Source organism: Hyalella azteca, unplaced genomic scaffold (genome assembly GCF_000764305.2).
Source record: "Hyalella azteca isolate HAZT.00-mixed unplaced genomic scaffold, Hazt_2.0.2 contig3812, whole genome shotgun sequence".
In the NCBI taxonomy this organism is placed as follows: domain Eukaryota; kingdom Metazoa; phylum Arthropoda; class Malacostraca; order Amphipoda; family Hyalellidae; genus Hyalella; species Hyalella azteca.
The window spans coordinates 92823-119626 of NW_025934046.1; the positions used below are offsets into that span (position 1 = coordinate 92823).

At 38.0% G+C, this 26804-nt stretch overlaps 2 protein-coding genes across 2 annotated transcripts in view; both read right to left on the minus strand.

Moving 5' to 3' along the window:
- Positions 1-2986: 2986 nt before the first annotated feature.
- On the minus strand, positions 2987-6387 carry LOC125177637. Its single transcript, XM_047879778.1, has 3 exons — positions 6256-6387; positions 4318-4480; positions 2987-4152 (listed from the first exon to the last, which is right to left on the minus strand). Exons 1-3 carry the CDS (start codon positions 6381-6383, stop codon positions 3943-3945), a joined length of 501 nt encoding a protein of 166 aa, XP_047735734.1. The 5' UTR covers positions 6384-6387; the 3' UTR covers positions 2987-3942.
- Positions 6388-7822: 1435 nt separating this feature from the next.
- Positions 7823-26804, minus strand: part of LOC108678538 — a 72983-nt gene continuing 54001 nt past the window's right edge. Inside the window, exons 11-16 of the mRNA XM_047879775.1 lie at positions 26349-26389; positions 25438-25529; positions 24557-25080; positions 23598-23776; positions 17204-18397; positions 7823-7995 (exon numbers count right to left, since the gene is read on the minus strand). Coding sequence (XP_047735731.1) covers positions 7823-7995; positions 17204-18397; positions 23598-23776; positions 24557-25080; positions 25438-25529; positions 26349-26389 — 2203 coding nt within the window. The remainder of the gene's footprint in view (positions 7996-17203; positions 18398-23597; positions 23777-24556; positions 25081-25437; positions 25530-26348; positions 26390-26804) is intronic.

Genomic DNA, 26804 nt, shown 5'->3' on the forward strand with positions numbered 1-26804 from the left:
AATAATTCCCTGCCACCATGGTCTTCAATGCTGTGGGCTGTGGGCACCACCACACTATACACAGTGTGGAGCACTCCTGCAGCTTATGGCACTGTGACCAAATCTTTGACATCTGAAGCATTGCCATGGTTTGGCAGTGAATGGGTTTACCTGAAATTGCTGATATCCCAGGTCACTTAGGGCTGCAACTAGAGCTTTCCTGCCATTTCCAGAACTGCGAGATTTCCAGCAGATGAATTACTTCCCATCTAATTGTTAACTAAAGTGCACTATCAGGCTGAAAGATTCCAATTATATTAAAAATTTGACATGTTGGAGCCGCGAGATTTCAGAAACAAGTAGGAAAATTCCAATCCTGCGAGGCTGAGTGAGTGAGTGACCAGAGGCAGCTGGCCTCCCAAAAGCAGAGCCTGGAATAGCTGAGGATGCATCTAATGATGGTGAGCCAGGTGTTTCTGGGACACAAACAAGATCTTCTGATCTATTTCCCACTGGCAAAGGCGACCCAACTAGTTCAGGCAAAGAAGGAGAGTTGCTGCCTTCATCTGAAGACAGGCTACTTTCCTTCCGCCGCTTATGGCGCGACATTCTCGAAGTTGGTAATGTCGCGCTATTGATTAATTTTTAGGTATCTCAGAGTTCATGTCCACAGTAATCTCGAGTTTCAAAATTGAAATCAGGTATGTAGGCTTAGGAACTTACTAACATCCGTCGTCGATCGCAGCTCGAACCGCTCGTCCGCGCTCTTCTTTTTTTTTCTTTTCAAATTTGCGGGAGCCTCTGAAGACTAGTCCAATGTGGCCCCATGACCGAGTTTTGAGTTATAGTTGTTAATCAATTTAATTAATCACTTAATTTTCTTTAATTGATCACTTTAATCACTCACTTAATTAACTTTTACTATTTTAATTAATCACTTCAATTCATCACTTTAATTAATTGGCTCTCTACCAACTCATTGAAAATCCTACCTAACTCAAACTGCCCGCACGGCTCAAACTTTCCCTATCCCTAGCATCTGTTGAGGAGAACACTCCACGGCGGAGCCGTGGAATACGGCAGGGCCGNGAAGACCCAGCAACATCGAAGAATTGAAGACTTTTGCCATGGAAGAGTGGCGCAAGATTCCTACTAAAACATGCCAACACCTCGTAGAAACATACAAGAAACGTCTGTCTGCTATCATTGCTGCCAAGGGAGGTCAAACAAAGTTTTAATTTAGAGTTGCCAACCTTTTATATGTTTTTTTCAAAATGTTGCCATTACTTTTGCTTTTGGTGTTTTTCTAGTAAATATAAATACAACAAAGATCTAACGTTTTACTATCCGTTATGCACAGTATTTGGATGTTCTTTGATCAATTTAATTGAAAATAAATGCAGAAATTGCAATAAATTCTTCAAATTATATTATTTCTTAAATTAAATATTTTTAAGCGTGTTGTCAATAAATATGCGCGTAACTGTAAGTTCTCTAACTTAGCAACCCGGCCTTAGAATAGCTCTTGTATTCAGTTGTGTTAAGTGCAAGTGTAAAGTTAGTTCAGAGACGTTGCAAGTTTTTGAGTAATTCATTTTGTCATGCCGTATAAATTCACGTAATAACTGCGTAGTCATCAAATGGTGTCTTGAATAGTGTATTAACATAGCCGGCCACTGATGAATTAGCCGGCCACATTTTAAGCGGCCACTGATGAATTTTGCTGCCACGTAGAGAATCGTTAATGGTGACCTCATTGACCTGTTCAGATATTCATTGGCTTTATTATTAACAATAATTATAAATGCATTGGGTAGCTTACCAGAAAATCTAGTGTCTTTTAGAAGAGCCTGAATAGTGAGTGAATGTCGAAGAGCTTAACACAGTATGTGTAAGTTAGTTACAATAATTACAAAACCTCATATGAACTCTTTGGTTATGGAAACGAAACTTCCAGGAATTCAGTCAATTTTACCAATGCAAAGTTGCAATTGATATTGAAAACAAATAAAATGAAACATTTTAAATGTGATCACTAATTTATGTTAACTCTGTGCTCGCGAACATTTCACCATGGCAAAAAAATTGTCACCATGGCAAATAATGCAATTAATCCTAGACGGATGAACGGATTAATAATAATGTAAATAATCCTTAACGAGAGAGATAATCCTTAACGGATTTATCTCTCTCCAAAAACATTGCATAATCGGTAGAGTTTGGAAATGAATCCCAATAACTGCACGAGGTAAGCTGCCTTGTTATATTTTAATGGATAGAATGATTGACGAGCTTCATTTAATTTTATATGATCGTTGAATACATTTCCTGTCTTTGAAAGGAACATTTGGACGGACGCGCTGCAGTCATCTACTGATGAAGTTCTGATGACACTGCGGAGACATAGAAACACGTTCAACGTAGTCAGAACACTGTAAGAAATTACTGGGTCCAAGGAACACTCAGGATCAGGCTAACTCTTCAGCGCCGACATCACTGTGTTATGTCATGTTAAAAGTATGTGAATGAATAGTTAAAAATTTCGCTTCCATAAATGTCGCATACAGACTAAACATATTGAATAGTCATAAAAGGAACATACTAAAGCATCTAAAATCAATGATCACTTATATATTTGGAGTACAATACGCTCAGAGAGTTTTCCTTACAACTCATCAATGACAAACGGATTTCTGGATACGAAAAGAGCAAATGTTGACTCACGAAATGCACCATATGAAAATTCAGTTACGAGTAATGACTAACTGACAATATGGTGCAATATCGAGCTAACTATTTATACATATTGATTTGTAAGGAGAATATGAAGACAGAAATAATACACAATATTCGAGTAGTAAGAGTATATCAGATAACAGTGTGAAAAATAATAATTTAACGGATTAATATCGGTTTCAATAAGGAAAAAAATATTGAGTGTTTGCAGAATTCTACCAAATTATACTAATTGAAGAATCCAGATATTATGTACTAGGTTTTAGTTTGTGCATACCACAACTCGCTCTCCAGAAAAAAAATATAGTGCATGAAGACTTCTATACGACATATAGGAGTGTTTCTTAGAATTTTCCTGCACTTCAGCCATTATCAGAAATACTTGTAGCACCCACCAGTTAACACGTAAATTGAGTTGGTGCCTATATATGCATCACCCAAGCTGAAGCACCACCATCGACGCCTATCAAGCGCCACCCACCAGCAACACCGAGAAACAATTTTTTAACTTGATTTTTTGTAGAAATATATTGTGATGAGTTAAATATATATCACTCTCAACTTATAACAATATCATATTCATTTGTTTGTAAATTTTCTAGCATGGATTTCATTGAAACATGTATACGAAAGTGAAACGATATTTTCAACGTTAAAAATTGATTATCAGTTCAATTTGACCTTGGTATTAGGAGCATATGGAATTGTTGGTGCTTCATGTGAATGTCCTAAATGCATGCATCCAAAAAGAAGTGTACTCAGCCGTTAAATTTTTTTATTATTCCACAGTTATTTCTGAGTGCGTCTTTACTTTACTTCAGTTTTGTACGCCTTAAACTTGCAAGTCAAATTCCATGTACACATTACCGTAAAATTCTTAAAAATGCATTTACCGGCGAGTAGCATGAATATTTCTTTAAATTGAATCATGTTATTCATCGAATGTAGCGAATAATATGGCACATATAAGTTATGGATTCGTTGATCATGCTTGCAAGTCTCGCGTCATGCATCACTGAACTGCTTGTCCACACAGCGTAACTTTGAAACCAACGCTCAACCATCATGCAAGTTAGGACGAAAGCGAAGCTAGCTGAAAACTCATCCTTGTTGTAACATACATTGTAGTTTTATTGACAAATATGTCATTGTAACACATGAAATGACTTGCAATATTCCTGCCAGTATTCCCAATCAGGTAGTCCATTTTTTAGTCAACACAATGATTCATTGACGGGCAAAGACCTCCAGTTCAGTGATCTCGAGCAAGCCGCCTGGCTCTGCAGTTCTCTGAACCGATACATAGCGACCAGCGACTGGCTGGGTAAGGTTCTGGGTGAACCATGTCGTCGGCAGGTAGGCTGGACCAGGGAACAGAGCCAGTCTCGTGTAGGATGTGAAGTCTGGGCCCTGTACCTGTGTCAGCCCAGTACGCACCTGGGCAAGGTTAAATAAAATTACGCTACTGAACAGAGACAAAATTAATCTAATTAAGAAAAAGAATATTGTTTATTAAATTAAATTTTTTTAATTTAATTCAAGAATGTTCGAATGCATAATTTACAATTATTGGATTTGCTAAGGAGTCAAATCCTGACTCACTTCAACACCCATGAAGCGAGAGGAGTTGAAATCAAGCCTCGGCATGACCCTGACCGACTCGATGCTGAAGGCAGCGCCCAAGTCAACCACCAAGTACGGCTTGGCTTCAGTGTCGGAGTGGAAAATGCTGTCAAACTTTCCATCCGTGGCTCGGGCGGCGTAACTGCAAAAAACATCAGGCAATCTTTCGGTGTAATAATTTCATGCTTGCGCATATGCAGGTCACATACCGGACTTTGGATATTTCAGCACTTATAACCATAACGTTAAGTTCTAAATGTTAAAGAGTATTTTAGGATTATACCTACTTATATCTTACACAGAAATTGGCTCAGTGCATCTTTAAGTTTAGATACTTGGTGAAATTTGTGATTCTAATTTTTTTGTTTGTTGTGATTATGATATGTATTTTGCTCACATTGTTATATGAATTGAAATAACTCTACGAATGAAGTTCGACTCGAGTTTCTCAAATAAAGAAAGTTGAAGTGTACTTGTGTTGATATAATCAACGTCAATTTGTCTTGATTATTCTGAAATTAAGAAAAAAAGCTGCTCATAATTTTTATTGCACTGATATAGAGGTAAAAGAGAAGAAAGGAGTAATGTATCATGTGTTATAAAATATCTGTAATAGTCAGTCTGCTGCTCAATAATGGTGGACTTCAGCGTTACAAAAGAAAAATCAAAGACGGTTCAGTTGTAGATGGATTTAACATATTATTTTCATGGTTCAGAGCTTCCGACATTAAAACTGAGACTTGACCCCCGTTATCTTAAAATGTTATTGCATATTATATTAGTTAAGATGTTAATGTTCATGTCCATAATTAGATGTTCTCAGTAATTCATGGATGTAATCATGTTACAAAAACCAAACAGCCAAAATGTAATTTTTTTTGCCTCACGCTTGCACGATTCCAGTCGCAGAGCAATATTTTCAAGTTGGTATGATGATATATATATATTGGACGCTAAATAAATTGCTCTGCATGATAAATAGTTAACCTGCGCTCTGCAAGAAAGTCATTTTGATAATTCTCTGCAGTCGGCAGGTCTGGAATGATTTTTTTTTCGACAGACGTTAAGTATTATAGATATTTTCTAATTTTTAGTATTATTAATAACAATAACAGTAATAATATTATGACTATTATTATTATTATTGTTATTATTAATATTAGTATTATCCTTATTATTACAAATATTATCGATAATTATTATTTTCATTGATTAATTAATTAATTCTTCTGATTATTTTAGTGTCGCGACGTATAACGTACCAATAAATCATTGCAAATATCGTCGACTCAGTTGGCTCATGAAATATTTACAAAGTTGTCGTAATCAGCACATTAACTGAACTTTACATTTCTATTAAAAAATTTGCATTAAAATATATTTTATACAACAATTTATACATTTTATAAATTTTTCATATTTTGCTAGAATAATTTTCCATGTAATTCCATGTAATCATATTAATTTCGTGCAGTGATCTACAAATCACTGTTATTATGAATTATAATCAATATATTCATGGGATATTCAGCCTGGCTGATAACCCGGATTGTAAATGAATTGCTATCTAATAATACAAGTTTGATCACACATTAGCTGTCGTATGCCTGGCTTCGAAACTATCGAATTTTTTAAGGGGATCAGAATGCTTATATTAAACCATTAATTTTAATCGAATCCAATAATCCAAACAATCAGACCATCGGATTTTCTATTAATTTATGAATTTTACTGTCATATGCATCACGAATTATGGAATTTTATGTTTAATAACACGGCAATAAATTTTGCTAAGAATTTAATTTGAAATTTTTTCATTAAAAAATATATGAAAATATTTTTCCATACATTATAAAAAAACTGAAATATATGGTGTTAAAAATAAAAATAATCCTCCCATCAATTGCAGATATGTACTTATCAGGATAAAGGACCGAAGAAGCGCGCGTTGGTTTCCCTAGTGCCACGTTCGAGGCGGTTGGCGCGTCGCCGCGGAAGCGCAGCAGTGAACCCGCCGCGGCCCGCGGTGCCCCGCCTCCTGCCATCCGGCAACCGCGAACTGAGGCGGCAGAAATTGAACTAAAAATGAGCAAACGCGATCAGCATTGCCTGACTTGACATTTCTTGGTCTTGAATGCTGAAATTTTATTGTTTGTGTTTTGTTATTTGAACCCTGAAAAGTTTACTAGCTTTAGGCAGGGTGGCCCAGTGGTTAAAGTTCAGAGTACCAAGATTGACGCAGAGAGGCGCGGGTTCGTTCCTAGCTCTGTGCGCCAGTTTCTGGTCAGAATCGGCGAGGAGGCCGGGCGGTTAAGCACAGCAGAATTGTAGCAGTGAGTTGCGGGTTCAAGACCGCGAAATGCTGTGAATGTTCTGCGATCTTAAGAATCGGCGACAGGCATACGGCCTAATAAACGCTGAAACCGCTATTTTAGCGGATATAGTCCAGTAAGGTAAGTGTATTATAAGCAATGCTGGGTTAATAATAGAAATAGCAGCAACGTTTATAGTACTGTTTTTTTAAGAATTGAGATCGGTCTCAGCGGACAGACCATCATGGACTAAAAGTGAGAATACAATTTTTGGTCACAAATAGGTTGGTGGAAACGGAGTGCATATTCGGTTTAGAAGCAACACGGAAGCTTGTATGATTTATGAAGTGCACTTTATTCAGAATAGCACACACACAAGTTCACTGACAGCGTATCTATTTTTGACCCCTAATCTGACGCTTCTGAGTCTTTAATTTTTGCGTTGCACTTATTGACCTTCACTTGAAAATTGTAACAATAGTAAGGCAACTTGTGATTCATCTAATTTAACTTTAACCAATGTTTATGGTGCTGATACTTCAAAATGAGTAATAAAACAACTTCTTTATTGTTTTTACATTCATTTCACACACAATGTCCAGTGAACAATACACTCATGCAGATTATAAGACAAAAATTAATGTTTGGTGTGAAAACAGTCGCATTCTGGTTAGCGTAACATGTAATTGTCCAGATACATTGATTGCATTTACGAACTGCTTATGGCTCCCCATATTTAACGCGATATGCAGAAACGATGAATATTTTCACCGAAATTTTCCCTCACAATTAATTAAATGATATCATGGTTGATTTCAATGCAGAAGGGTTCAACTCACTCACCTGCATCATGAGTCATGGAATATTCGACTCACCTGGAATATTCGACTCACCTGGAATATTCGACTCACCTGGAATATTCGACTCACCTGGAATATTCGACTCACCTGGAATATTCGACTGACCTGGAATATTAGACTCACCTGGAATATTCGACTCACCTGGAATATTCGACTGACCTGGAATATTCGACTGACCTGGAATATTAGACTGACCTGGAATATTAGACTCACCTGGAATATTAGACTCACCTGGAATATTCGACTGACCTGGAATATTAGACTCACCTGGAATATTCGACTCACCTGGGATATTCGACTCACTCACCTGGATCATGAGTCATGAACGAGCAGCTGCGTTTGGCACACAGCTGAGCGCAGCGGTTCGCATCCAGATCTGCCTGCTGGTGAGCGCCCGTGTAATCTGATGGCATTTCTCGCAGCCACAAAGACGACTCTGCTGCCGGCGTCGTCAGCAACAGCGACAGCAACGACAGCCAGCGAGGCTGTACCGTGACCATGATTTCAAACACGAATGAATTTTTTTTATCGTTTTGTGTCTTTTTAACTAATTATAATAAACTAATGAGCTGAATTTGTCTCTGGAAATGAGAGGAATTCAAAAAGGGGAGGAATTTGAACATATTTCCATCGTTATAGCTTCACATGATCGCCTGCTGCTAATTAGTATAGAATGATTGCTATGGTAAATTGTTTGAAGCCGAATGATTCACTTGCCATCCTTTTCATGGATTATGGTCCCTTTTGATAATTACGATACTTTATATCAAATGTTGATATAATATACAACTTTTTCTTTACTGTCACAATTCAATGTTACACAAAGTTTTTATCTTATTCACAAAATAAGAATAAGCTCAAAATAGAACATTTTTATACTAAGTGATTTCTCGCATGGAGGGTTGTGAGGAACGCGTCATTTGTCTTTAAATATCAAACTATTTCAATGGCGGACAAATATAAGTTGAAAAACAACCGAATTGCATAGTTTTTGAGCAGCCTGCTCGCGAGTCGCCAGCTAGGAAGGGTCTGGCGGGAAATGCGGCGTGACAATATTGCTTTAACTGTCATGGTAACCGTTGCTGCTGCCTGGTAAACAGAAGAAAATATAATGTACTGCGTGGGGGGAAAGTAGGTTGAAGGTGACGTGAGTCTCTTTCAGATGAACGAAATAAAATAAGTTTTAAATTATAAATTGTTTATCTGGTCGCCATACCTAAATAAAAGTTCATCATTATGCATTTAAAATTAATACGTATAGCTTCTTAAAATATCACAAAATCTGTGAATCGCAGTGTTTTTTAAAATTCGCGGATAAACATAGCTGTCACGGAACTAGCCGTTCGTGGATGACCCCAATCAGATATTCATTGGATTGGTGGATATGAATTAATTAATGGTTGATCGCGAATGCACCGTTACTAATACCAAAAACCGAGTACATGTCCGCGGAGTTTACTCCGTAAATTCAAGTGAGTTAATTCATGTGGAGTCATAAATTGCACAAGCCAGTTACCAATATTGATGCAACAACGAGGAAAATGTTGCAAATGAAACAAACATATAATACTAATAGTGAATACTAATATGTTTACCTCCATTCTTAGCAAAAAAGTCTATTCATTTAACTAATTAAATCCAAAGTCAAGCAACGATAATTTTTGAGCGGAGATAACTTAAGACTATTCATTTAACGAGCTGAAATTTGTCACAATATATTCAGTACAGCCATTTAGTGAACAAAATATTGCGCAGCCGAAAATATAAAGGCGGAAAGCTCTTCATTAGATACTGATTGTAGCTCAAGATTAAAGAGCTTATTATCTGAACGAGCTTATTGCTAAGACAGTGAGTTGCCGTTAACATATCACAGTCAAACAGGTCTTGATCGATCGAAAAAGATTGATGTGGTTCGATCATGAATATGAATGCAGATTCTTGCTCAATCGACTAGGACGAAACCCCATTCAGAGTAAGCAACGTGGAGGGCAACGTCGCGAGGCGACACGCAACACCGATTGTAGAGGAACTTTCTATGCCGATTCAGCGAAGATCTTTGAAGTTTCTGACTCCAATAATTTCAATAATATGTTAGGTCGAATAATCTGCATCGAACAATGTTCAATCTACTGCAGTTGAAGCCGAATCTGCATTAATTGATGTCATATATCCATTGATCTACATCGAATCTACATCAATCGTTTTCGAATCTCCATTGATTGATGTAGAATCTATATTATTCGATGCTGAATCCATAGTATTTGATGTTGTGCATTAGTAGTTTTTGCACTCTACTTTATAGAAATATAATAAATTTTACTCCTGAAACTGAACAACAGTTCAAAGAAAATCAGACCAGTACAAAACCATTCACTTATTTACTTTCACATTACATACTCAGCAGAAAATCAAATCCGCGTATGTACAGTATATTTTAGCGTGTGCAAGAAACATACTATACGCGTTGTCATGACTCTACAAATTATTAACCTGCATCAGTCTTCTGAATACAATTCAACAGGTTAACCATGGTATTTAGTCTAAGCAGTTATTCGCTACAAAGTTAAAATATAGAGAAGCAAAGTATGACATGAGATGACGTAGACAGAAAAAAGAAGAATAGAATTAGATGATAAAATTCCAATCCAAACAAATAGATTGACTTTTATTTTTGCAATCGTTCAAATATATCATCGTTAATAACTCAGACAGTGGACACTTGTGGTTCTGTTTGCATAATACTCAAATTTGATTTAGGATTCAATGCATGGCTTGAAGGATCGAGTTTCAAACTTTATCCAAATGAAAGTGATAACAAAATTTATCAACTCATTAGGGGAACGTCCAGCAAACCTGATAATAAATAAAATAGTTACATATACGTCATGAAATAAATCCGAATATTAAAGTAATGTCTGTAAATTGCTAAAATATATAAGAAACTCAACCACTGGAAATAGTGACATGTATCAAATTCTTTCAGATCAACTTATTTCATTAATTGCGGCTAGTTGACACACTAATGATAAATAAACATGAAATTACAGCAAAAGCATGAGATGATCTGAAATCACATGACAATTATAAAATAAGAGACGAAAACACTAGTAAAGTAAAATAAAGCTAGGCAGTGAGCTTCAATACCATATCACATTTAATTCTAACTAATCACAGTTTATTGGTAACAAGAAATTTATTTACATAGTGGAAGCAAGTAGGAGGTATAAAAAATTAAAATAAAGTTCTTATTTATATAAGCTAAATTATATTTCTGCCTCAATCATCATAATCTTGAAATTGAATAACTTCCCAGGCACTTGTTAAAAAACTCAATAGTGAAATGAAATGATTTTTTTCTTAACATTAACCGTGGATATTTGTCAAGAAAAAACAGCCTTTGTTATGTATGTTAATTCAATCTATATTACTCTTGGTCTATTTCAGACGCAAAATATCAACAAATGCAAGACAGAAGTCTATTGACTTTGCTCCTTTCACATTGATTACATGTGATCAATATCACATATAAATTTATAAGCGATGCACCAAATTCAAGGCAATCATTTACTATTCACGTGATCAAAGACTTCGAGCAATTTCAGACACATGTGTTCGAATGCTCCGCGGATTAATTTTTGAGCGCTCCAACTGAAATGCCGTCCGCTTTAATCAGTGAAGCGAGCTGAGCGCTGCGTGTCCAGCACGCTATTGTGTTTCATAAATAACAAACTTAGAAGAAACTTCAATCTTTTATGTGGTAATTAAGCTTACGTTCCGTCCAGTCCATGAAGTGTAATTGAAACGTTGATAGAAAACGGAGCTCGTAAATTATTTATTTCATTTGTAAAAGAAATTTAACGCCAGAAAAAATTGGTGGGGGCATCATGAAGGCGATACCCTTTTTAGAAATTGCCTATAGCCAAAATGAGTCTGGATGGGCAAAGGTTTAGGAAAATAATTATCATTTTCTTTATAATGCATGCTCAATTATGTGCGTGCAGGCCTACTTAATTTTTTCTAATTGCCACAATTTTATTCTGATCTTCGCTCTGCCAACGTTACTTCGATTGAAGTCCAACAGTTAATAATAAGGAAACGAACCAAAGTAACGATCCTGGTGCGTATGACGATGCTGGTGCAGGCATCGGGGCACCGCATGTCGACTCTGACACAGGCGTCGGTGCTTCGCATGACGAGGCTGGTGCAGGCATCTGGGCAGTGGGCACTGTATTACGATGCTGGCGCTCACCTCCAGCACCGTGCGTGTGATGGCCTCGCTTTGACCCTCCATCAGGTGGTTTCTTAATTGGTCCTTCAGATTGAGGGTGGCACGTGAGACGGCGGCTCAATGTCAGAGCTGTGACCCCGATGTTGTCCATATGAGGAAGAAGTTTGCAACATTATTAATTATCGGAAAATTTATAGACTATATTGGTCTCCTGCATGGGAAACCGTGTTGCTTTTGTTGTGGAAGGGTGGGTCCAGTTCTGTCCTCAAGTCCATGAAACTGTTCTCTCTCGCTCAATGATAAGTTCATGGAATGTGTTTCGTTGAATAAGTTTGGGACCGAAAATACCACGATTTTCCTCAAGCAGAACTTCATCAACTGATAATAGAGATAGGAAAGAATAGTGAGAGAGGAGTATGGGTATAGACACCAAAATCAGAACTATCGCGGGAGAGTAATTAAAATTTTTAGACTAATGGCCGTAGACTTTCAGTTCAGAATGACCTGTCAATGCTATATGTAGCATCATGTAAGGAAATATATTCTTATTTGTTGATAGTTAATTCAGAGTGATTATTAGATCTAATTCTGTTACATGAACTATTATGGCCCAATTCATAATAAAGAACCGTTGAGTTTTAATGAAAAAGTTGTCGTGGGTCAGGCCGCGTGTGCGGCCGTATGTCAGGTCGTGTGCCAGGTCATGTATCAGGATGTTTGTCAGCACGGCCTGATCTTTAAATCTGTGGCTGTATCGCAGTGAAATGATCAGGGATTCGTTCATCAAAGGCATCACCTAGCCTAGTATTAGACAGCGTCTTCTAGAGAACAGAAGTTACCGAATACAGGACTTCAAACTTGTTCTCTCAAACTACAGGACGCAACAGAGAACAAGCAGCATATGATCAAGCTAATGAAGCTAATGCCTTAATTAATTGGAATGAGCGCATCAAAATGCCTCCCACCCCGAATACAGTTGCTATTATTCTTAACTCGGCCGGATTGCTCGAAAGTGATGTTCAAAAGTCCCGCCGATGGTTGCTTCGTGCACGGCTAAGAAAATGTGCTATTATTGTGGTAACTTATTTCACGAACGAACTGTCTGATCAGCTAAGAACGTCACTTACAATTCCTGTGGAAAGAAAGGGCATTTTCAAAAGAAAGAGTGAAGGCAGTAAAGTGTATTCTAGCATATATTCATCCGCGATACTTGCATCAATGTCGTATCCATCGAGCCTCTCTAAAGCTGTCACTATAGCTAGTGTTACTGTCGTACAATTGTTGCTTTGATCGAGACCGACAGTTCTGAAAGCTTTGGCAGCGCCGATGCTGCTAGAAAATTACAGGTGAACGTAAACTCCAGATGAAGAAATTACAATGGCATCAACGTCGCTGATCATAAAGTGCGTCGGGACGACTATTGTCGATCTAGCGATAAAAAAAGTTTTTGTACAGGGCACACTGCTCGGCGTGCTTGACAATCTACACTTGTCCGTTTTAAAAAATTTTACTACGTCACATCAAGACGTAATGTGATGAGATTCCGACGTTTGTTTGCAGTCCCTTTGTAGTATCCAGTATATGAACGGATCTCTCTTCTCTGTTGTATAATGTAAGTATATTTTCTAAACCTTAATCTATTAAATGTTATTTTTGTTATTTAATGTTAATTGATTTGCGTAGTGTTGATAAGCATCTTACATCGACTATTATTCTTCCAGGTAACTGGGCATTTGTTGAATAAAGCTTGGATTACCCAAGTTTATTGCCTCCCTGATTCCTCAACACTCATCATAGATTAACTGTTTGTAAGGAGGTGACAATGTTAATACCATTCGTCCCTGATATTTCCTCAATGATATCTTCTTTGTTGAAAGACAATCTCCTTCACTGCGATATGTTCATAAACTTTTCCTTGTATTAGCCTTCTCTGTTTATCAAGTCACGCCGTTGGTGACGTCAAATAGCGAAGCTATATAAGCTCTGTCTCAAGCGATCAACTTCAGTCTTGGCGAGGGCCACTGCCGATATACCTCTGCTCCTGTCCATAAACTATAAGCCTTCCAAGCTAAAAAAAGCAGTCTTAGGTCTGAATTATTACTCGTTGACTATTTTCTACAAACTATAAGGATATTGGAACGTTATATTTTATCCTATAGGGACTTGAGCTAGTGCAATTGGGACTTGACAGTAACCTTAAATTAACGTAAGAGTTAGAAGACCATATACTCTAGACATATCCGTCTTTCAACTGGACGCCGAAGACATCAATGTAAAAACTCCACACTTATAAACGTAGATCATCCTAAACTGTGGCCGAACTTTAATCCTAAATACTATACTACTATATATTAGAACTAAATAATACTATATAATAGTTTACACTGTTCCTCAATATCCTCGAATCACGCAATAACCGGACCAACCATGAGGTCTTAATTATTTACCATTCATAATTTGAGGTGGACAGAGAAGCAACCTCTTACAGTTCTGACAACTACAACAAACTCGGCTCCAAACAAAAATAACAATGAAATGATAATGAAAATAAATTTTTGAATACTTTTATATATTTATCAAAGTTCAATTGTTCATATTTCCAATGACCAATGGAAGTACAAGATTGGAAATTTCCTACTTTAGCGATTTAAATTTTCATTGAACACGAGATAGCCATGATTTCTTGGGTTATATATAAACACACCAACTCTAAAAGCATGTCTTGCACCAATATTTCTCAAAATTTACTCACATGATGTTATTGTAACAGCTAAATGGTCTATAACATTGCCAAATATCTACAAATTCTTTTTAGAGCCAGGCAGTTACACAAATAATGGTTAATCACGCTCCAAATTCCAGCATCAAAACTTCTGTAGCGAATTTATTCAAGCTTTGTACATAGATTTTTAAACAATATCAGTATAATCCTAAGCACAGTATTTGTATATCCGTGCAACTGGAATTACTTTAGTCGGTCATCTTTAACAATAAATATAAATCTTATTTTCATTGCTTCGCTTAGATAAATGCAAGACTGGTCTTTATTGACAATATTTCATCGAACAAATAATAGAATTCCAAATAAGACTCGTAAATTTCATATGTATGGAATCAAGGAAATTTATAGACCATTTTTCATCGAACAAATAATAGAATTTTAAATTATGATTCGCAAATTTCACAGACTTGGAATGAAGGAAATTTGATTCAAGTAATATAGCCAGAATAACTTGTGAAATATGATAACTAGAATTATGTTCTCTGCCAAATACTGAGAATATTTGAACTGGAATTAATGTTATAATTCTACTTCCATTTTAAATCGTTTAAAAAAGAACGTCAAATATTGACATATCTTGAAGAAAAAAACGAAAGCTCCGTATTGCGACCTTAAATACACAAATTCACAATTCTTCAACTCGTCCCATTGAAATAATTTCTTTCTAATCTCATCTTCAAGAACAGACTAGACGAAGCTATGCAGCAGCATATGTTCAGTCTTAAAATGCCTAGCAAATTACGGACCAGGCAATAAGTCCAGCAGCTATGCAGGAGCATATGTTCAGTCTTAAAATGCCTAGCAAATTACGGACCAGGCAATAAGTCCAGCAGCTATCTCAATCAATCGTCAGCTATAGAAAGATCGGGTTCCAATGGCCTGATCCCTTGTGAATCAAGTCACGAAAAATTCAAGAATCGGCAACAGGCCATGGGCCTATTTCTTCAGCGCCGACACTTCTATTCTATTCTATTCTAATCTAATTCTAATAAATAATTTCTTTCTAATAATTCTAATAATTTCTTTCTTAAATTCTAATAGTAATCTGTAATCTAATTATTTCTAATAATTTCGTTCTAATTCTTTCTAATCCAAATTAAACTTATTTGAACAAACTTCCAAGTCGACTTGAATAAACTGATTTTGATTCGTCAAAAGCGTCATTAATTCATTGCAAATTTACGATGCGTGAAGGCAGGTCACAATAAAAGAAGCATTCATATGTTTCTAAACCTCAGTTTCCACGTGGTGAAAATTTCAGGGTTTGTCAGACTAAAGTTACTCTAAGTGTTTCTTAGTGCCTCAGATAGCTCCAATATTGTGATGATTGTTATTTTTTTATTTCTTTTTATTGCTAAAAGTAATGATGTCGTCTGTCTTTTTACAACACTTCTCTTTAACTTCACTTCTTGTCTGTCTGTCTGTCTGTCTGTCTGCTACAAATCTTGTAATCGAAATTTAATACACTTCTACTTGTTCTATCGATCTGAAATTTTGCACACTTGTGTAAAGTTGGAGACAATGTATGAATCAAATGTCAAAATAAATGCTTTTATAAAAAAATTTTTTTTTCAACATTAAAAAATGGAAAAAATAGTTTTGTCAGCTACAAATCTTATAACTGATATTTGACAAACTTTTACCTGTCTAATTGATCTGAAATTTTGCACACTTGTGTGAAATCAAAGGCAATGCATGAATCAATTAACAGAATAAATAATTTTGAAAAAATTAGGTATATATTAAAAAAATTTATATATATTAAAAAAATTGAAAAGTAAATTTTTTTAATTTTCGAAAATTAGATGAGAAATTCATTGTACATCTGTAAGATTGGAGATACTGGCTTCTTTGGAAGTGTTGTCTTTAAAAAGTAATTTTTAAACGTATATTATTTAATTTCATTTTGTTGCTAAAAGTAATGATGTCGTCTGTCTTTTTTGGCTCTTTGTCTAAAGCACAAATAACCGAGTCTCTCCACTGGCCGCTATATGGGCCAGACGTTCGTCAGATTTTTCGTCTATCGTCAGATACTTTGGTCGATCGTCAGATTGAGATCATATTAATGCAAGACGATTTTTCTACAAAAATTCTATATACATCGATGTGGAAATTTTACGTAGAAAATAATCTCGACTGTTTTACAGTGAACAAAATGCCAAATAAATTTACCAGATTTCAATATAAAATGTTTCATAGACCAACTCCGTCATCAGTTACAAAATGTAAAACATACAAGTAAAATTAATAAAATGACCATATTTAGGAAAAAGATATTAAAACCTAAATAGCAAAACAAAAGGGCGGACTAGCGTAAAAACTTAGTTCTAGAAATCTGCTTGCCCATCCGCCCCATTCTATTACGCGTCTGCCTGCTGAACGTTGCGACGTGCCTACACTGTTAGAAAAAACGGTGAAAAAACGGTCCAACTGGCGTTCTAGTGGCCGGTCGCTCCGTGAAAATAAACTGTTTCGTCGTTTTTATCAGATGTTTTACGGATTTCTAGTGATAAATTAAAATAAAAACGGTGACACGTTGTTTCTTTTCACGTGCCGACAGGCCACTGAAACGCCGGTAATACCGTTAACGGTAATTTTTCTAATAGTGCATGAGCGTTGTTGATTAAATTTTTCTTCAGTCTAAAAAATTAGTTCATTAGAATTAATGCACCTAAATACTCACCGCAGGTAGTAGTGGTCGTGGTGCTTTTCTCGTAGCGTTTGCTGCTGACGATTTTGCTGCAGGATCCAGTAGTGAAAAAGTCAGTGGCATTTTTCTGGAAGACGCTCGAGTTTCTGGCATTTTCGGAGCTGTCGAAAACCAAGTCCGAGGCCCGAAAGGACTGATCCCTGGATGGCGATTTGACAGAATTCAGCGTAGAACTAAAATTACGCATGAATTGTCTTTCATTCTCTTGTGAGGCATCATGTTTGGCAGTTGACGATTCCAGGAAATTACTGGAGGTATTGAAACTAGGTTTAGTTCGGGACGTGGTGGTCTTTAGACTAAGAGCAGGTTTCTCTGTCAGAAGATTTGATGCCGAGGACGAGTACACGCGACTTCTGAGAAAATCTTCGTTATTTAAGTGAGCTGAGCTTTGCGTGTTATCTTTGAGATAAGAAATGTCTTGAATTGAAGACGATTTGGTTGGTGTAGTAAATTTTCTCAAAGACGAGGTACGCATGTTGGAGGAAGAAGAATTTTCGGTCCTGTGATAGCCGAGAGGTGACATGACGCGCTGCTGTGTGAAGGTAGGTGATGCCACTCTGTTGCGGTACTGGGTTGACTCACGGCTCAGTGAACCCTGCTCCATCAGCGGAGATTTGTACGATTGACTAGCCAGACTTGAGCGAAATAAATTTTTATTGCTCAAATTGTCCATTGATGGCGAAAAGTTAGGTGGCGGTGACGTTGGTAAAGAAGGTGGAGTACTTAAATAGGAGGAATTTAGTGAAGACTGCGAGCCTTTTTTGGTCCAGCGCTCGAAATTCAGGTTGCCACCTTGTCCTGGAGGGCTGGGGATTTCAGCCACAGATGTGGTTGTGGTGGTGACGGATTTAGTAACCGGGGTGTGAGGGTTGGTGAGGGAAGGTGGAGAAGGTGTGGTTTTGAGAGTAGTGATGAGTGTTTTCTGCACTGCCGGGGATTGTGGTCGCGAGAAAAAACGTGGGGATTCAGTCCGGAAAGGAGAATTTGGTCTCAACACGCCCATAGGCGGTGGTGACAGTGACATGGGACGTTGCCGAGGAGAGAGGACGGGGGAAGCAGGGGAAGATGTACGGTGCTCCTCGACGACGCGGTGAGTTTTGTATGTTCTTTCGGAGATAATTCGTTTCGTTCTAAGAATTGTCGTCCCGGAGCCTTCTTCGTATTCGTCTAATGAATTGCGATTCAATGAAAATTCAAAAAATAAGTGAGTATGGAACCAATGAACTCATAAGACGACGAGATTTATTTGTATGACAACAAGATTCAAATGAGAATAATGTGGCGATGGTAGCAGTGATGTCAAAGAAATAAAAGTGCATGTCCCAATCACTCCATGAGGGCGGCAGAGCCCAGAGATATTCTCAGCGTCGATGGCGGTGGTAAACAGAGGCGTCCACCGGCAGAGATGGCGTATTAACATGACAGAGACGTGCCATCCACAGGACAGAGACGTGACATCCCCGGGACAAAGAAGTTTTATCCGCAGGACAGAGGCATCACATCACCGGGACAAAGAAGTTTCATCCCCAGGACAGAGGCGTGACATCCCCGGGACAAAGAAGTTTCATCCCCAGGACAGAGGCGTGACATCACCGGGACAAAGAAGTTTCATCCCCAGGACAGAGGCGTGACATCACCGGGACAAAGAAGATTCATCCGCAGGACAGAGGCATCACATCACAGTTAGGACCGTGACAGTTTCCCACCGAGCCGGCGTTACGTAACAGGATTAGGGTTGACGCGTCACACATGTTGAGTTAGTGACGTTGGTGAGTTGTGGGGTAGCGTTAGAAAGAAAATACAAACAACAGTTAGTAAATTGTTTACGAACAACTTTATGCACAGTGATGTCATTGGTAGTTAACGCTGTAAAGTATAACAGACTTTTATTAACAGACAGAATCATCAAGAGAACAAGTTGCAAAACATATTATGTCGAAGCGTACGCTGTGGGATGGAAGTATGGGTCATAACACGTACGATGCGGCGAAGTGAACTACCATACCCAAGGGAAGCTGTAGGGTGATAAGTTTATTAGATTGTAAATAAACAATAAGATAGTATTGATAAGCCTTTTTAATGTGTCAGCGTGAATTAAAGTCATTTTTCACACCGATTTTAACATTAAACGCTGGTGCGGTGCAATAGCATTATTAGATGCAGCGATATTAGTCAGTTAGTCCAATCGTATCTTACCTGGTCGCTAAATTAGTCAAATGGATTCCAGCGTAAATCGTTAGTCAGTTAGTACAATAACTCAGTTAGCCAAAGCATTAGGCAATAACTTGTCACCGACGTCACAGCATTAGTCAACAATTAGTCAATGAAGTCACAGCATTAGTCAAAAAATAGTCATAGAAGTCACAGCATTAGTCAACAAATAGTCAATGAAGTCACAGCATTAGTCAACAAATAGTCAATGAAGTCACAGCATTAGTCAACAGTCAATGAAAAGTCACAGCATTAGTCAACAAATAGTCGATGGAGTCACAGCATTAGTCAACAAATAGTCGATTGAAGTCACAGCATTAGTCAACAAATAGTCGATTGAAGTCACAGCATTAGTCAACAAATAGTCGATGAAGTCACAGCATTAGTTAACAATAGTCACCGAAGTATATCATTAGTTAGGAATATTCAAAGAAGTTCATGACTGATGATCTTGAAGAGATTTTAAGGAAGAAATGAGTGTTTTTGTTTTCCTTGTCTCGGTCGAACAAAAACGGCTATATCAAAACTGCTACCATGATGAGGCTACCAAAACCATAAGTTATAAGATTTTTTTAGGTGCCAAAAGAATTCTTACGAGCAATCAATGGAGGAAAATGTAATTTCTACTTATGCATCGAGTTTACTCTGAATCATGGCTCTGTCTCGTATCCATTAAGCCTATCCCGCCGTGCACCGAGACCGCGAAAAAGTTACTGAGGCATCGAAAAAGCGTTGACTAAAAGTTGTTTCAACGAAACTTCAACTTTGCCTAGCGTCATTTGTGCGTTGGTTAGGTACCAGTAAGAACTCCCATAATTCTCCCTCGAAGACTTGCTCTATTGTAGAACACACGCTGACGCCTAAAATATGTTCTAAAATCATAAAAAAATCATTGATCTTATTACGGCATATTTATAAACGTGACAAACCTCATGATCTCCTACAATTAGGACAAGCGCAAAAGCCTCGCTGTTCGTGCTCTTTTTTTATTGATATAAATTCGTACAGTTTTGCCAGTTAGTGACACATAAATCAATAATTACACTTGGGCTTCCCTCCTGACTCACGTGCTCTGTGATATTGACAAGGGGTATTATAGCGAGTGAACCGCAACTTTGTAAAGGGAATTAAAGGTTATACATTTAAACTATCCTATATATTTATTTAGGCTACGTTTATCTTGAGTTTCAGAGCGTGCCCAAACTTCACGCAAAGCTTACCCAACCTTATCTTCACGAATAACGTACCCAACCCTTTCTTCACGCAAAACTTGCCCAACCTTATCTTCACAAATAACGTACCCAACCCCTTCTTCACACAAAACTTGCCCAACCTTATCTTCACAAATAACGTACCCAACCCTTTCTTCACACAAAACTTACCCAACCTTATCTTCACAAATAACGTACCCAACCCTTTCTTCACACAAAACTTACCCAACCTTATCTTCACACAAAACTTGCCCAACCTTATCTTCACAAATAACGTACCCAACCCTTTCTTCACACAAAACTTACCCAACCTTATCTTCACAAATAACGTACCCAACCCTTTCTTCACACAAAACTTACCCAACCTTATCTTCACGAATAACGTACCCAACCCTTTCTTCACGCAAAACTTACCCAACCTTATCTTCACAAATAACGTACCCAACTTATTCTTCACGCAGAACTTACCCAACCCTATCTTCACAAAAAACGTACCCAACCCCTTCTTTACGCAAAACTTACCAACCTTATCTTCACAAATAACGTACCCAACTTATTCTTCACCCAGAACTTACCCAACCTTATCTTCACAAATAACGTACCCAACCCATTCTTCACCCCCTTCCCCAACTGGTAGCACTCATCGAACACTGATATATATTATGGCATCTTCACAAAATATGACCTTATTTGAAATGTGCATAAGCAACTTGGTGCTAGTATGGTTAATGTTTTGTTATTAGTACGTTAGCCGCAACAATATATTGCGGTACTCAAAGCTAGAGCAATAAAACTGCACCAAAAATATATATGTTTTTTTTAATCCATATATCTACAAGACGTTGAATCTGAATGTTAAACAATAAACTAATACGATGATACGGAAGTATAAATTAATTTGATAAAATAAACGTGGAAATGTCGTACTCGTTTCAGAAAATCGTGGCTTGTATAAGAATCGTGTGTGCAAGACACGTAAACATGCATGAGCAGTGTCTTAGAAACTGTGGTTGACTATTCGGCCCAAACAGGGGTTTGACTCGGTTCTCCTAACCGTTTTTGACTCATCACACAAACTGGAGTAGCTCGGTTTTCTCAACTGTTTTCGACTCATCGCACTAACTGGAGCGACTCGGTTCTCCTAACCGTTTTGACTTTTCGCCCGAACTAGAGTGTGACTCAGTTTTCTAACCGCTTTCGACTCATCGCACGAACTGAAGCGGCTCGGTTTTCCTAACCGTCGTTGACTTTGTGCCCCAACTGGAGTTGTCGCACAGTCTCAGCGTTCCTAACTTTGACGAATTCCGAGTTCATCTACACATTTCACTCCTACAATTAACTTCAATCATCTGTTCATAACAAGGTTAATTTTAATTTTTAATCATGTTGAAGATTGTTCGGTTAGGTCTCAGTATAAGGTTATGTCTCGTTGAGGTAATGTGGCACTATATAATGACACTAATGTCGGTATAGCAGACATCTTCAGTAGGTCGAGGGCAGGATCTTCATGTTGGCGACGCTGCTGTAGAAGAAAGATTTGCCTGCACACAAGCATGCACCTCGTTCAGAATACAGGCGAGGGGAGACATTGCTAGTTTGGCTCACGTCAACTTGACACATATTGGGGAAAGATCCAAGTATTGAGAGAAAAACTTATAAGCGGCAATGGGGAAAGTTCCAAGCAGTAACGGAGCAGTTCTAAATGTTATGGGCGGAAGTTACAGAACTTCTTAGTTATAAATAATTTCCGTGGTGTTTTTTTGGTGACTAGCTGAGTCTGAATAAAATGCACGAGTTGCAGTGCTTAAATATCAGAAACTTCCTCAATCGTAGCAAATTCTTTACCAAAACAAACCATAGAAATAACAACATTTCTTAATAAACATGAATCTGCTAAATGATCTACACATGTTTCATGAATGAAGAAAAACTTTATCTCCTAACCTTACATCGTATGAAGAGCCAATGAGAAGCTTCTCGTGCAGCATTTAACGCGTGGTTCATAATCTTTGGTACGCGTACCTCGAGTAGTGATGGTAAAGCCTTCATGTGGTGCACGTGCTATGTTTGTGTGCTACATAAAGATTTACACAGGATAATTTGGCAATGATTTGCATAGGATAATCTGGCAACGATTTACAAAGGATAATCTGGCAACGATTAGCTGCAGTTGCCACACGCCTTCACCTACTCCCTCCCGACCACTGATAACTAAAACAGTGCACCTACCTAATGCGCTTGTTATTTCTGTATAGAAAGTATATAATACTAGCACCACTATATATCAGGTGCAAGCTTGTAGCATTTGGTACACGGTGGTGGTAGCTGGTGGTACGGCACGTCAATATAGAGGCAGTTAATACAAATATGCACAAGAATCGGCGACAGGCCTATCCAGGCCTATTCTTCAATGCCGAAGATACTATACTACTATACTATACTAATAAACCACCTTTAAAGAGGTGGTACGGCAGTTAATAAAGAGAAGTTTGGGCAGAAATGGGCAATTCAGAGGCGATCGTGGTCTAGTGTTCGACGAATATATATTTCAAGACGGCTAATTATAAAATTATAATTAAATTCGTTTTCTCTGACTTATTTCATCCATCGTAAATGAGTGTCACATGAGAAGCATACAATCGTCTGCATATGCACGGTTCTCGGGTTGACAAGTGCGTGGTTAACGTACATGGTTCTACGGTTCAAGACGCATGGCATGGGCACATGGTTCTACGGTTCTAAGATGCATGGCATAGGTACATGGTTCTACGGTTCTAAGACGCATGGCATAGGTACATGGTTCTACGGTTCTAAGATGCATGGCACATGGTTCTAAAAGCACATGGTTCTAAGATGCATGGTATAGGTACATGGTTCTACGGTTCTAAGAACCATGTCATAGGTATATGGTTCTAAGACGCATGACATGGTTCTACGGTTCTAACCTTCAGAGTTCCTGCCGGACGTCTTGGCGACGAGCGCAACCCGTGCGGGGGCGGACAGCCCGGGGCCGTTCTCGCCCACGTCCCCCACGGGCGTGGACCGTCCCACGGGGGACGGGGACGTCGCCCGTGCCAGGGGCGACAAGGGCGGCGACGACCGCGAGTCGAGGCGAGGCGACCGACTGGGGGTAAAAAATCATTGATTGAATTTTGTCAGCCATAAAAAAATTCATTTTTTTAGAAATGAAGTTGAAATAGTTTTGTGAAACTGAATTTATTTATTGAATGCTAACGTAAAGAGATTACATCCAAATGAGATTTAGTTAAAAAAAGTGACAAGATGTTCCTTGCGTTAGAAACGAATTATACCAACTCTAGCTGTTACGCAACTAAAAAGTAACAATGAACTTCCAGCTTCTTCTGGGAAGCATTTCAGGCGTAGCATCCCACGCTGCATTTCTCAGCAAAAAAAATCGTTTTCTAAGCTATACAAAATTACTTCAATGCAATGATGTCAACTCGTAAAACTGGATATCTACAATATTGCAATTAATAGAGGGTCAGTGGAAGGTTTCAAAGTTGAACCTAGAATTTAGTATTAAATGCATTGGAAACTGTTCAGTGAATCATTAATATAGAATATTAGAAATTGATGACGATAGGCGAACAACGCTATGAAGACTCCTGGAAAAAAGACCAACATGGCAACCGTTCGTTTGGATCACGTGCAGTTAAACCTTGTATGACTTATTAAATATTACAATGTGTGTTAAGATATTTGATATCAAGTAGTAAAATATGAGGTCTATGAGATATCATCTAAAATTCTATAGTGTGAATATACGCACAAAACGCTCGTTATAAGTCATGATATCAGGCGATAATAGTTTATTATTAATGATTTTAATAAGCTAACCGTTAATTGTTGACCCGTTAATTGCTATTATTAATTATAAACTTACACAAGCCTGGGGGCCGGCGACGTGTCTCTCTGGAACAGCGACGTCGCGCGTCGGTTTTGCGTCTCATCAACGAAAGTCGACGTCGAAGACGAGTTGAAAACGGACGTCTTCTTGAAGTTGGCGTCCACGACGTCCGAGTCGTCAAAGCTGGACGACAGGGCGGACGTTTTGTTGAACTTGTTGGGCGGCGACACGAGCGTCCCGTTGATGTTCTTGTTGACATCAAAAGCAGCGCGGGTTGAAGGAAAGTTGAATGCGATGATACGTGGAGTGTGATGTTTGTCTTCGTACGACGAGGAAAAGTTTGACGTGTCCAGTGACGAAGATGTTTTGGTGGTTGAGTTGAAGACGGAGGAGCTGTTGAAACTTGACTTCAGGTCCCGAGAGTGAGAGTTGACGTCCAAGCTGGAGTTGTTGAGGGACTTTCGGGGACGTTCGAGCGTCGAATCGTACGTCTTGACGAGGAGGTCGCTTCCTGACTTGTGACGAGACGTCGCGTACTCTTTGACGATCTCACTTACGTCCTGTACAATACGACGTGTTAGTTCTCTGGCACAAGTGAAATGGTGACTCATTAAGATAGGCTGTTTATTTCATATAGTGACTTCATATAATCATTATAAGTGGCTCATTTATATAAAGTATCTCAATTGTTTCAAGATACTGAGAAGTGAGAATGTACAGAAGCAAAATGTAAGCAAGTCAGTATAGAGAAAATTGAAAAATATAAAAAAAGCGTACTTGGACATTTGAATCCTAAGCACAAGCAATAATAATTGACGTTAAGCATTAAATTATAGTAAAAGTGAGAGAGAAGGCCCCACCTTAGAGTCCTTGGAGTCCTTCTTGACCTTCCTGGCCTTGGACTTCCTCTCACTCACCTTAGAGTCCTTGGAGTCCTTCTTGACCTTCCTGGCCTTGGACTTCCTCTCAGGAGGCTTCTGGATGCCGAGGTACAGCGAGAATGGCGAGCCTGTCCATCAATAGCATAATTAAGGTAATAGAAATAATAATACATTTTGATGGCAATAATGAAGTTTCGGAGTCCAGCTCCATCGTCAGTTCATAACACAAAATTCAGTTCAGAAGAAGTTCAGTCCTAGAAACAGAAATTGATCGTATTTGTGTTTCTAAAACTGAACTTCTTCTCAACAGAGCTTTGTGTTATGAACTGCATGACGATGGAGCTGGACTCCGAAACGTTTTCTCTCATAAAGATATGGTGAATTTTTGTGGTATTGTCTTTGCTTTTAAATTCCTGGTCATTTAAGAAGAATTGAGGCAGTGAGTGAGATGTGACCGCTATGGATGAGAGACTCGACCGAAATGGGCGACGCCGGAACTTAAATTTTAGTGTTAATTAGAGCATCAAGACTGTGCAGCACAGCAAACGCCATTTTGAAATGACAAAATTAAATCGTCGGTCACTTTAATAATAAGAAACACAAAAGGTTTTGATTTTGATACAAAAATACAGAACACAGAACGAAAACAGCAAGAAACAACAAGATGCTAGCAAACAGCCTGTTTCAAAATCGCATTTAAAAATGAAGTATTTGTCTGTAGGTAATATGTGCGTGATATATACATACGCTACACACTTGCTGTGTTTTACACACTTGCTGTGTTGTACACACCTGCTGCGTAGTACACACCTGCTGTGTAGTACACACCTGCTGTGTAGTACACAGCTGCTGTGTAGTACTTACCTGCTGTGTAGTACACACCTGCTGTGTAGTACACACCTGCTGTGTTGTACACAGCAGCTGTATAGTACACAGACATAACTCACCTCGTACTTCGTGGCCGTTGAAGTACACGTACACGCGGTACCTGTACAACAGTAACAGTCATATACAGTTAACAGTTAATGCAACTTTAATTACGTTAATTAAGTTAATGTTAATAACAGTTAATGCAACTCTGATCAAAAACTGTCGACGGACCGTTAATGAAAGTTAAAATTATATGCTAATTAATTTAATTACGAATAAAATGACCATAATAAAGTATGGAATTTTTGGAGGGAAGAGTTCATAAATATCTAAGGGTATTAACAACATGGGACGACATAACCTTATTTGAAGTTAGTGCTGATATATACATACTGTAGCTAAGCCTGCATCACAAAATAGATCAACGCACAAAATATACATAAATTAACATAATTGTTAGCGACTATATAGAATTATAACACATTGATATTTGATTTCAAATTTGCCTATAAATTTCACTGTATAGTATTACT